The 13706-nt window shown below is 40.8% G+C and overlaps 1 protein-coding gene across 2 annotated transcripts in view; it reads left to right on the plus strand.

Annotated features, from left to right (window-relative positions):
- Window positions 1-13706, plus strand: part of ATP2A1 (ATPase sarcoplasmic/endoplasmic reticulum Ca2+ transporting 1) — a 45291-nt gene that overhangs the window by 13513 nt on the left and 18072 nt on the right. For both annotated transcript variants that reach the window (XM_083376549.1, XM_083376548.1), the window contains exons 6-12: window positions 4082-4162; window positions 4960-5045; window positions 7431-7728; window positions 9326-9492; window positions 9708-9796; window positions 11476-11578; window positions 13520-13651. In XM_083376549.1, the coding sequence (XP_083232675.1) occupies window positions 4082-4162; window positions 4960-5045; window positions 7431-7728; window positions 9326-9492; window positions 9708-9796; window positions 11476-11578; window positions 13520-13651 (956 nt within the window). The remainder of the gene's footprint in view (window positions 1-4081; window positions 4163-4959; window positions 5046-7430; window positions 7729-9325; window positions 9493-9707; window positions 9797-11475; window positions 11579-13519; window positions 13652-13706) is intronic.

Raw genomic sequence — 13706 nt, forward strand, 5'->3', positions numbered from 1 at the left:
AACATGACTGACACAAATAATGACATTTGCACAATGACATTATGAAGTGAGTCCCCTCACTGCAGCATCTACTGGACATCTATGAGTCCAGGTGATGGTTCTGGTCGTGGCAGGGTTCACATAACACATAAATAGGCTGAATTCAATTTGTTGTGCAAACTCAGTAGGGTTACTTTGTGACCCAGTGGTTGGACATATACTATCTACAAAATCTGGTTAGGGAATTAACCTATTTTCTGAGTTTGCGTAGTATACTAATCTATAAATTAACTAAATAGATTGGGTTTTTCACAGCATGGCAAAATCTGAAGAAACAACTTATGGTTAAAATTTACCCAAGTTTAGTATATTGTGTCTATGCTATCATTTTTGTTTAACCCAGTTAAGTTATGCTAGCCCAGAAAATTGGATTAATTCAGAAAACCGTGGTTTACTTAGTCATGTACAAATAAGAGTTATTTGCCCAGAATTTCAGGCATTGGATGGAGTACAGTGTTTTTGTTACTATTAATGTTCAGTTCTGGGCATTGCCCTCAACATGCTGAGAGCACGTACTTGGGCAGAGCTTCTGCAGATATTTTACAAGGCACATAATTCAGTTTCATGTTGCCATCAGGACAATTTTTACCCAATGCAAATGCAGCTGAATCTTTTCAATAAAGGCTAGTCTACTTTTGGTCTAAATTTTGGTCATTTAACTTGAGATTATAGGAGACCTGAGAAAATATTACCTTACATTCTTAATTTGCTGATATAGATTGCGAGAATTTATATAGAGAAGAGGTATACTTTAAATATTAGAAGGTTGGGGAACTGTGATAGAAATTGGGGTCATTTAAAACTTGGAAATGATAAAGATCAACGTTAAATTTAAAATATCAATGGAAAATTAAAATTAAGGAAAAACCTATTACCGGTAGGTCATTGATTGTCTAAAAGTTTGAATGTTAAGTTAATTAAGATATACATAATTGAAGATTATTGGTGAATATTAGAAAGCTATTTTTTGCTTGACTGATAGAGTAAGAATTTTATTGGTCTGTGAAAGAGACATGTACATATTAAGGGGGAAAGAGAGAGAATTAGTTACTGTCAAATTTTGAGATCGGTATGGATGATACCCAACTGTAATGGAATTATTGTACCCAGCCATTGCGTTGCTTTTTCAACATGTGAATGTAATATGAGAAAATTAATAAAAAAACTTATATAAAAAAAGAAATTTCATTTTGATGTATGCCGATTGGTGTACATTCAAAGTGACAATAAAATTGTTGTTGTTGTTGTTGTTGTTCTTCTTCTTCTTCTTCTTCTTCTTATTATTATTATTATTATTATTGTTGTTGTTGTTGTTGTTGTTGTTGTTCTTGTTGTTGTAATTAGTCTTTGATTTACAACTTCTTTTAAGCCCAGAAATTCTGTTGTTAAGCAGGACAACTGTTTAGAATAGAATAGAATAGAATAGAATAGAATAGAATAGAATAGAATAGAATAGAATAGAATAGAATAGAATAGAATAGGAATTCTTTATTGGCCAAGTGTGACTGGCCACAAAAGGAATTTGTCTCCGATGCATAAGCTCTTGGTGTACATACAAGCTACAAGTGATAAATTATGATGATGATGATAAATCATGATCATAGTCATCATAAGATACATTCATCAGAAATCATAGGATACAATATTTAGTGATATTCATACAATACTAAATAAGCAATCAACATCAATTTGGCCCCATTTTATGACTTTTCTTACCGCAGTTGCTAAGTGAATCGCTATAGTTGCTAAGTTGGCAACACGGTTGGTAAGTATCTCTTGACTTTGCTTGTCAGGAGGTCACAAAAGGTGATCACATGACCTTGGGACCCTGCAACCATTGTAAATAAAAGCCAGTTGCCACGTGCCCAAATTTTGATCATGTGAACATGGGGATCCTGCAACAGTCATAAGTGTGAAAAATGGTCATAAGGCACTTTTTTTTAATGCCGTTGTAACTTTGAACGGTCACTAACTGAATGGCTGTAAGTGGAAGACTGCCTGTATCCCCTACGTAACAGCAAGAGCCAGAAGAGCAATCCAGATTTATGTAGAGACAGAGAAAGAGCAATCTTTTCTTTCTAGCTCTGGTTTCATAGGTGTCTTTCGTATTTTTCATGGTGTCAAGATTCACTCAGTCATGAGTACTGGAAGCACTCAAAAGAAATCACAGAAGTTATAATAAACAATGTTTATTGAATTAAATTAGTTACAGAGACCACTAGGCACCATCATATGACCAGTTTCATCCTATATGGAACCCATCAGAGGTAGCTATCCAAGTGTTATTCTTTGGGGTTCAAATCCTCTATCAGGAATTGAACTCCTGGACCCTCATACTTTATATTCAGTGCACTAGCTGTGGGAGCTATTCTAGTATTCAGTGGTTATAGGGAAGGATATATAGAAGCTATCTTTATATGGTATATGTTTATACTATTATAATAGCTTGAAGTAGAATAGAATAGAATAGAATAGAATAGAATAGAATAGAATAGAATAGAATAGAATAGAATAGAATAGAATAGAATAGAATAGAATAGAATAGAATAGAATAGAATAGGAAAGAATAGAAAATAGGAAAGAATAAGGAATAGAATAGAATAGAATAGAATAGAATAGAATAGAATAGAATAGAATAGAATAGAATAGAATAGAATAGAGCTGGAAGGGACCTTGGAGGTCATCTAGTCCAGCCCCTTGCTCAAGCAGGAGGTCCTATACCAAAGGTAGGCAACCTTGGCTCTTTTATGACTCGTGGACTTCAACTCCCAGAATTCCTGGCTCAGGAATTTCTGGCTCAGGAATTCTGGGAGTTGAAGTCCATGAGTCATAAAAGAGGCAAGGTTGCCTACCCCTGTCCTATACCATCTCAAGAATCAATCATCAAAAGTATTTTCAAGATTTGGCATTATCAAAACGAAACCCAATAAAAACAAAGTTGAAATCATATTGTATTTTTTCCCCCTTTTCCAGTTCTACATAATGCAGGTAGTCCTCAACTTACGTCCACAACTGAGCCCAAAATTTCTGTGGCTAAGCGAGACATTTGTTAAGTGAGTCTTCCCCCATTTTACAACCTTTCTTGCCACATTTGTTAAGTGAATCACTGCAGTTGTTAAGTTAGTCACATAGTTGCTAAGTGAATCTGGCTCCCCCATTGATTTTATTTATTTATTTATTTATTTTAATTCCATTTATATCCCGCCCTTCTCCAAAGACTCAGGGCGGCTTACAAGCTTAGCAGTAGCCTTCATTCTATGTATATGCCTGCTTATTAGGGCTTTCACACACACACCCCAAGCGGCATTATTACAAAGTCAGCTTAATTGCCCCCAACAATCTGGGTCCTCATTTTACCTACCTCGGAAGGATGGAAGGCTGAGTCAACCTTGAGCCTGGTGGGATGCGAACCTGCACTAATTGCAGGCAGCTGGTGTTACTTAAGGAGGCATTAGCCTACTGCTCCACCAAGGCTCTTTTGCGACCTCCTGACAAGGATTTTGCTTGTCAGGAGGTCGCAAAAGGGGATCACATGACCCTGGGACACTGTAATCGTCATAAATACGAGTCAGTTGCCAAGCATCTGACTTTTGATCATGCGACCATGGGGATGCCGTGACAGTGTGGAAAATGGTCGTAAGTCACTTTTTTCAGTGTTGTTGTAACTTCAAACGGTCAGTAAACAAACGGTTGTAAGTCAAGGACTCCCTGTAGACTGTCTCTTTCCATTGCAAGGATTAGACTATATAAATTTGTTCTTTATTTCTGCACTGCTCAATTTTGCTGTTGTCTTGTTTTTCACTGACTGTATGAGAACTGACTCTCACATGTGCTATCCTAGCAGGGATTTTTTCATAATAATAATAAAATGGTGATATATCCTAGCTTCAGAACTTGGTATTAATACCTTCATTTCTCTTTCAACAAAGATGCTTAAACTAGTCAATAGGAGGGGTTTGTTTATTTTATTTTTTTTACATCAAACAATAGTGATTGTTCTGCTAAAACTGGAGGGGTTTTTTTTCTTTTTTTTGTTCCCCAGTTGGTGACAAAGTCCCAGCTGATATCCGCATAATTTCCATCAAATCCACCACTCTGCGTGTGGACCAGTCTATTCTGACAGGTAAGGAACTCATACCTAATGCTAGCAATAAATATATTCTGCCCATAAGAGAATGGAGAAAAAAAGTTAAAAAAAAAAGCGGGTGTTGGGGGGGGTGAGAAAGAGGGAATAACAACAGAGGCTATGTTTTTAAATCTCAGCCAATCTGAGAAGAACTGGAATAGAACCTATATTTTAAACCACTTTGTAAAGAGGAAGGATAGGATTATCTTAGTGATCATAGTCTCTATGGAAAAAAAATCTGTGGTTGGGAAAACGTGCTTTGGAAAATCATTGGTTTAGGTAGATTTGGATATGATCCATGCCAGTATTTTTTAACCTTGGCTAATTAAAGACATGTAGACTCGATTGTTGATGCTCGACAGTTTGGCGGGTCGAATCCCGAGTGCCGCGTAGCAGAGTGAGCGCCTGTTACTCATCCCAGCTTCTGCCAACCTAGCAGTTCAAAAGCACGTAAAAATGCAAGTAGAAAAATAGGGACCACTACAGTGGGAAGGTAACAGCATTCCGTGCGCCTTTGGCGGCCAGTCATGCTGGCCACATGACCACGGAGACGTCCTCGGACAAGCGCTGGCTCTTCGGCTTTGAAATGGAGATGAGCACTGGCCCCTAGAGTCGGAAACGACTAACACGCATGTGCAGGGGAACATTTACCTTTACCTTTAGACTTCAACTTCCAGAATTCACTAGCCAGCTTGCTGGCTGAGGAATTCTGGATTAAAGTCCACATAACATAAAGTACCTATGACCCTCTTTTGTATGAAGCAAGTGGTCTGACCCTTTATTTACCCACCCAGGTGAATCTGTCTCTGTGATCAAACATACTGATCCTGTCCCAGATCCCCGGGCTGTAAATCAGGACAAGAAGAACATGCTGTTTTCTGTGAGTACTACTGACAGGGCTAAAGATGTAAAGCCTGCTGATGCATCTTTTTGTCCCTGATTCAAATAGTACATGGCAGGGATACTAATGGGACACTAAATACCATATTCCAATTATTTTTATTTGGTAATGCAGTGGGATAAAAATCAGGTGACATGTCTATGGAGTTTCTCAGTCATCCAGATCATGGTTGTCCCCAAAGTGCTTTTTCGAAAGACAACTGGACTTTATTTTTTCTCTGAAGACAGTTTGCTTCTCATCCAAGAAGCTTCTTCAGCTCAGAGCACAACTTTCTCCTTCTGTCCTGGCCACTTTTTGCAGAAGCACGATCGCGAATGTTTTAATAAACTGCATCACTGGTTTGTTGGTAGGAGTGTCTCAGATAGAAGGTCCATACAGAGTGTGATAAGGACAGCTGAGAAGATTATAGGAAGCCCGCTCCCTGTTATTCAGGATACTGCTTATAAGTACTATGTGCTTAGAGTGCGGAGCATTATTAGAGACCCCACACACTCACTTCACAGTGTGTTTCTGTTGCTCCCCTCTGGGAGGAGGTTTCAAAGTATTTATAGCAGAACTACTAGATTCTGTAACAGCTTTGTTCCTTATGCCATCGGTCTTGTAAATTTGCAGGATTCTTTTTTTTTCTGCCATGTGTAGGTATATATTCGAACTAGACTGTGATGTTTCTCTGTGTCATATATGTATGGGTGTGTGGGTATATGCAAAATGGTATTTCTTTGAAAGCTGAATGCAATGAAATTTCATTTCAAAGTATGCTGTTTAGTGTACATTTAAAGTGACAAAAGATTCTATTCTATTCTATTCTATTCTATTCTATTCTATTCTATTCTATTCTATTCTACTCTACTCTACTCTACTCTACTCTACTCTACTCTACTCTATATTCTATTCTATTCTATTCTATTCTATTCTATTCTATTCTATTCTATTCTATTCTATTCTATTCTATTCTATTCTATTCTATTCTAGAAAGCACTTTGGGGACAATCAGGTGACATCATTTCATTTGCTCTCTCAAGCAACAATGTAAATTGGCTGATATTACATTGCACTTTTATTTCACCTATAGGTGACTGGGGAGATCAGGGCAAAAAGACAAGCTCGTAAATTCCATAATTTTATGCTTCCTATTAATGAGTGTCAGAAAGTATGATATGATATAGCCAAAAATGTGAATGCGATTACAAGTCAGATACAACTAGGGCAGGGGTAGGTAACCTTGGCTCTTTTATGACTCGTGGACTTCAACTTCCAGAATTCCTGAGCCAGCATGGTTCAGCTTGGAAATCTCTCCCTTTCCCCTCAGCATAGCTGGCTCAAGAATTCTGGGAGTTGAAGTCCATGAGTCATAAAAGAGCCAAGGTTGCCTACCCCTGAACTAGGGAGACCTGGCAAGTGTAAGGTAATCAAATTATTGATGATATGCCATCAACTCAGTGTTGACTCTTAATGACCATACCAGGGGCAGGCAACCTTGGCTGTTTTATGACTCGTGGACTTCAACCTCCCAGAATTCCTGAGCCAGCATGGCTCAGCTTGGAAATCTCTCCCTTTCCCCTCAGCATGGCTAGCTCAGGAATTCTGGGAGTTGAGGTCCACGAGTCATAAAAGAGCCAAGGTTGCCTACCCCTGAACTAGGGAGACCTGGGAAGTGTAAGGTAATCAAATTATTGATGATTTGCCATCAACTCAGCGTTGACTCTTAATGACCATACCAGGGGTAGCTTGGCTCAGGAATTCTGGGAGTTGAAGTCCACGAGTCATAAAAGAGCCAAGGTTGCCTACAGAAAGATTTTATCCAGCATGAAAGATTTTACAGAAAGATTTTATCCAGCATGATGTGTCCCCAAGCTGGTCCTTCAGGTCCTCCAATGATTCAGTAATCTATGCTGTAACTGAGTCTGCTACTCATCATTTCTCTTTCTGTTCACCTTTGCAAGAGCTAATTCCGCAAGTTAAGGAAATGTGCTGTTATTTGCTTATTTTTGCTTCGACATTAAGAGTTTAGCAGCATGTTTGTTGGCATGGGTGATAGGATGGGAGTTTTGCGGTTGCCATGATCCCTAGCAGACATTTCAGCAATTTCCTAAACAATAGTTCCAACCTTTTTTTTTTGCAGATAGAGAACGAACATGCTATAGATGTAGCACAGACATGTCCTTTACTGCCATGAGGCCTGGAGACCTTGGATTTTTAAGAAATGAAACAATGTGCTTATGCAAGATTGTACATAGCCATGCTTACAGCCTTCTTTATCTAAAATAACTGTAGTTTCCCCCATCCATTATTATTTATTGAGTGCCACTTTCCTTTGTTGATTTTAATCTGTCTTGTTCCTATTCGTCTTCAAACCCGCTCCAGGGTACCAACATTGGTTCCGGAAAGGCTGTTGGTATTGTCATCGCCACAGGCGTGGGCACTGAAATCGGTAAGATCCGCGATCAAATGGCAGCCACAGAGCAAGAGAAGACGCCATTGCAGCAGAAACTGGACGAGTTTGGTGAGCAGCTGTCCAAAGTCATCTCCCTCATCTGCGTGGCTGTCTGGCTTATCAACATCGGGCATTTCAACGATCCCATACATGGCGGTTCCTGGATCCGCGGCGCCATCTACTACTTCAAGATTGCCGTCGCCCTCGCTGTGGCTGCCATCCCAGAAGGTCAGCTGAGGTCATTCCAGGTTCCTGTAACCACCTGTCCAGGCTTAATGAGTGCCAGCAAATGTCTTTCTTTTTTGAAATAGCTTTTGCTGTCATCATATGTTCGTGCTTTCATTTTCTTCTGCACTGGACATATAGTGCACTGAAGGATCTGAAGGAGTCGGAGTCCCACCCTTTAGATATTAACCCATACTGTCAACAAAGCTTTAAGTTATCCGTGAGCAGATTTACACTTTGTGCAAACTCTCATTTGTTACATGAATAGTTTGTTGAAAAAACCCTGCTGTAATCTAGTTATACATAATGCTAAGCTATAATGACTGGTTTACAAATTTAGGTGGTTGAATTTATAATATATAGGTGGTCCTCGACTTACAACTGTTCATTTAATGACCATTCAAAGTTACAAAAAGGACTGATAAAAGTGACTTATGACCATTTTTTTCACACTTTTACAACCGTTGCAACATTCCCACAGTCAAGTAACAGAAAAGTTGGGCTCAGTTGTGGTTGTAAGTCGAGGACTACCTGTAATCACATTAAGTCAAAACCAAAAAGTGCTCCAAACATCAGGTCTAAATGTGGCACTGATACTTCCCTTGGTGCTACTATATCCTATGGCCTTACCTGATTTTATATAATCTTTTAAAACTTAAAAATAGCAAATGGGGAGCTAGCAGGTTGCAAAGCAAAGTGGCAACCTCTAGCATCCTTTTTTTGTTGTTGTTGTTGCCAGGAATGCTCTGGGAATTGCATAGAGCAAAGGGGCATTTTTGAGACAATAAAGAAGGGAGCGAGTACAGCCCAGTGCACGATCTTGAAGGATGCTCACCTGTCTAATACAGAGGTCCCCAACCTTTTGGGCACCGGGACCGGTTCTGTGGAGAGAGGTTTTTCCGCGGACCGGAGAGTGCATGGTGTGCTGTCTGCATCCCGCAGATGGGGCTTTGCTTGTTTGTGCGGACCAGTTGCTGGCATGCCGCAGTCCGATACTGGTCCACAGACTGGGGGTTGGGGACCCCTGGTCTAATAGAAAGGCAAAATCAGCTGAGATAGCACAACGCATCCTAGAGGTGAAAAACTTTATAGAGTTATGGAGAATCATGTCGCAAATTTGCTTTCTGGTACTTTCGTTTATTCTAACTACTCAGGCCCACCTTGGCAGTCATTTTGGGAGACTGACGGGGAGGAGGAGGTTATTTCTTAAAATACAAATATGCCTACCTTTCCCCCAAGGTAGATTTTCTGGCGATCTGACTACAGTAATGTATGTCTCGGCCTTTCAACACAGAGAACAGAGTTAAGATCTTTTTCAGTCCTCTTACTCCAATGTTGTCACTCAGAGATTTTAGAGACTGCTCAGATCCAAAATATTTCCTATAGTATTGGGCTTTGACACGCTGTTTCTCATTAAAGCCTTGGCATTTTTTGTCACATACAGTATTGGAATCTTAGAATGGGTGTTTCCCAATGCTATCTGAAAAAGAGGTATAATTATGAGTAGTAAGAGCCAAAGGGGTCATCAGAGCTATATGTCTGAACGTGACATGTATTCCCCAAGCTTATCCTTTTGTTCTTTCCTCTTCTGCCTCTCCAGGCCTTCCCGCTGTCATCACGACCTGTCTAGCTCTGGGGACTCGCCGTATGGCCAAGAAAAATGCCATTGTGAGAAGCCTGCCCTCAGTGGAGACCTTGGGCTGCACCTCTGTCATCTGTTCCGACAAAACCGGCACTCTGACTACCAACCAAATGTCTGTTTGCAAGGTGAGCTGAAGGTGGATGCCAGCACTTTTCTCATCTAGAGTCTCTTTTGGGCATCTCATCTTCATCCATATTGAAATCTCCTCCCCTCCCTCCCTCCCTCCCTCCCTCCCTCCCTCCTTCCTTCCTTCCTTCCTTCCTTCCTTCCTTCCTTCCTTCCTTCCTTCCTTCCTTCCTTCCTTCCTTCCTTCCTTCCTTCCTTCCTTCCTTTTTCTTAGATGTTTGTTGTGGACAAAATAGAGGGAGATTTTTGTTCCTTGAATGAATTCAATATCACTGGTTCCACCTACACCCCCGAAGGAGAAGTGTAAGTACAAATGTGAACGTTAAATAAAGCCAAAACTGTAAACCTGATAGCCTAATCCTATATATATATATATATATATATATATATATATATATATATATATATATATATATATATATATATATATATATATATATATATATGTTTTGCTTCAACTATGGTTTTCTCAAGTTGAAGTGATTGGATTCACTAACACATAATTTATTGGTTATTATGGTTTGAAATTATAATGGCTAGGCTCACGCAAAATACTAAATCAAAACCAAACAAATCATATTCTGCCTTAATGTGATATTTATTCAGATGCTTTGATTTCTTAGCTGTTGTTTTGTTTCTCCCATCATTCAAAGCAATAATCTGTGCTCTTTCCAATTATATCTCTCTGCCCCTGCTGACTTAAGCAATTACATGAGCATCCTATCCCAGTGCCTGCAGATTATGCGGGTCTGGATGGAAAACAACAGGTTTGCTGAATTCTGGCAAGACTGAGTGGCTTTGAGTTTGGGGCCTTGCCAGTTCCAGACTATGCCATCTTTGGTGCTGGATGGGGTGCACTGCCCCAGATAGACCCTGTGCACAATCTGGCATCCTCCTGGACTCACAGCTTGCTTAAAAAGTAGGTGGCATTCATGGCTAGGAGGGCCTTTGCACAGGTTTGTATTGTTGTGCCAGTTGAATCTGTTCCTGGATCAGGAGGCTCTGATCACTGTCACTCATGTCCTAGTCACCTCCTAACTGGATTGTTGTAATGCCCTCTACCTGCGGCTGCCCTTGAAGAGTATCCAGAAGCTTCAGCTGGTGCAAAATGCAGTGATGTGGGCAGTGAGGGCCACACAGGATGGTCTCTGTAATACTTGAAACCTGGTTTCTTTAGTACTGGTGCGCTGGCTAATTAATTTATTTTATTTTTTTATTTTAATTCCATTTATATCCCGCCCTTCTCCGAAGACTCAGGGCGGCTTACAAGCTTAGCAGTAGCCTTCATTCTATGTATATGCCTGCTTATTAGGGCTTTCACACACACCCCAAGCGGCATTATTACAAAGTCAGCTTATTGCCCCCAACAATCTGGGTCCTCATTTTACCTCATTAATATGGGCTTTCCATCAGCAATTACATGTGTGTCTAGGACAGGACATGTTATACTGTATCTCTGTGTCATCTCTGCTTCACAGGCTGCACTGGTTGCCAATTTGCTTCTGGATCTGATTCAAGGTCTTGGTTTTGACCTTTAAAACCCTTCATTGCATGGGGCTGGGTTATTTGAAGGACCACCATTCCCCAGATATAGCCCATCCCATGAGATCTGGCAGAAGAGGCATGCTGCGATTCCCATCTGTTGTACTTGGTGGGCCTGAGGAGGCAGGCCTTCTCTGCTTTGTCACCCACCTTCTGGAACATTCTCAGCCCTGAACTGTAGTCAGCTCTATCCTTACTTATTTTTCAGAAGTTTCTTAAGGCCTGGCTATGTCCTTATCCCTGTGAGGGTCCCTTACTAATGTAATCTCTTGTGTGCCTGATGCTTTTTAAACTTTTAAATAATGACCGTTTCTTACATGTTTATTGCTTTATCTCTTTCTTGTATGTTGCCAGAGTCACTTTTTGTGAGATGGGCGGCCGTATAAATGGGCTATATAAATAAAACAAATGCATTTTTTTACTTTTTTTGGAACCTGCAGATTTAAGAACGATAAACCAGTCAAAACTGGACAATATGATGGTCTTGTTGAACTGGCCACGATTTGTGCCCTTTGCAATGACTCTTCACTGGATTTCAATGAGGTGAATGCTTCTCTTTGGCTTCATCATCCACTTCTCACCAACTGTTCATTAAGAGATATGTGTGACTCCCTTCACCAAAATCTGCAAAATAAAATAAAGCCAACAAATTCATCATTAAAATAATAAAACCAGAGGTAAAAAAGGTGAAAATTAAAAAACAAAAACAAAAACCTCATTCGAGTCTACAAACTCTTAAAAGGCGATATAAAGATTTTGACCTGGCATCCAGAGGAATCGTATTTAGTACTGGACAATGTTCCAGCAGGAATAAATTCCAAAGTTCTTTAATTTCCTTCTCCAAAGTAGCGTTGGCAGGTTCATTGGAGCTGAGAAAATGACTGTTAAATCTTAAATGTAGGAAAGCCTGGAATAAAAGGAGGTCCAAACTTCCTCCTCTTTTTTGTATTTCTGGAGATGTGGTCAGATGTTGAGGGCAGGCAATTTACAGAATTCATTACTGCTGCTTTCTTTTCTCACAGGGCTGATAAAATAGTGCTACATGCACCAGTGGTCAGTATTTTAGGCAGTTAAGGCTGGAGACAGCCAGTTTGGTGCATTATTTAAAGAGAGAGGTCTAGAACAGAGTTAATAATAATAATAATTGTTATGTATGCAGGCATCTGCATAGCAACAGCCCTCAGGGGGCGTTGGCCTGGACAGTTTCGGCGGGAAACCTAGGGCCAACCCCATTGGCTGTTAGCTTACCTGGCCAGGTATATAAGGAGGCCAGGTAGCCCTCATTCCTCAGTTCACTTCCCCTTCCAATAAAGAGCTGAACTCACACACCGGCTGGCGTCTCTCTTGCATCGGACCCACTACACAATAATAATAATAATTTTATTTATATACCGCCCTTCTCCCGAAGGACTCAGGGCGGTCAACAGGGCAAGAATAAAAAAGACAAAGTTACAAAAGTTAAAAAAAGAATTAAATATATGCCCACTAAAAACAGTAAATACAAATATTAAAATAACAATAAAAAACCCCACCAATCCCCCATCAGGCCAGGCCGGCTTGTTCAAATAAGAATGTCTTTAGATCGCGACGGAAGGAGCGAAGATCGGGCACCATCCGGAGCTCAACCGGTAACTGATTCCATAGCTCCGGGGCGCCCACAGAGAAGGATCTCCCCCTGGGGGCCACCAATCGACCTTTTGGGGTTGGAGGACCGGAGCAAGGGGGGAGGGGAAAGAAAGGATGGTTTTGAGGGGTCTGAATGCTTGTGTGTGCATGCACGAACCCCTGTTGCTCGCGGGAGTGGGGCCGCGAACACCCTCAACGCTCACGGTGGTGCTTGCAGAAGTGGGGCTGTAAAAGCCCGTGATGCTCCCGGCGACACTCATGAGAGTGGGGCTGTGCACATGCAAAGACACATGTGCACTGGCTAGTCACTCACGCAGCCCGGTGGCCAATAGGCTGGGGACTCCTGGTGTAGAAAGCAGGGAACCAGGAGTTCTAGTCCTGCCTTAGGCACAAAGCCACCTGGAAGACTCGGGGCCAGTGGAAGAAGGCAACAGCAAATCACTTCTGAAAAAGTTGCCAAACATTTGCATGGACTTATCCATATAGTTGCCAGGAGTAAAGACTAGGCTGAAGGCACAAACAACAGCAACAATACCAGAGACTAGTTATAAGCCTGTATAACAGCCCTGAGAATGATAAAGAGTCCTTTGAGGGAGACCAGACTAGAAAAGACAGAGTTACGAATGCTAATTATTTTATGAAATGGTTACAGTAAGAGAATATTGCGAGTCTGAATACTTTCTTCCCAACCCTCTCTTTTGCTTCATGATAATTAGAGAAGGCCAAGTCTGAGATGTTTTCTCAAATTACATTAAATTAATAATTCTTGCCAGGCTGAATCTTGATAATACACCCCAAGCCTTTCTTGATCACAATTCAATATACCTAAATCGTATCTCTGATTCTTCCCTTTTCCAGTCCAAAGGTATATATGAGAAGGTTGGTGAGGCCACTGAAACTGCCCTTACCTGCTTGGTTGAAAAGATGAATGTCTTCAACACAGATGTACGAAATCTCAGCAAGGTGGATCGGGCCAATGCCTGCAACTCAGTAAGTACATTCTCCTTCCGGGAACTGACTGTCATTAGAGTGTCAGGCACAGGGA

This window comes from Vipera ursinii, assembly GCF_947247035.1.
Source record: "Vipera ursinii genome assembly, chromosome: Z".
In the NCBI taxonomy this organism is placed as follows: Eukaryota; Metazoa; Chordata; class Lepidosauria; order Squamata; family Viperidae; genus Vipera; species Vipera ursinii.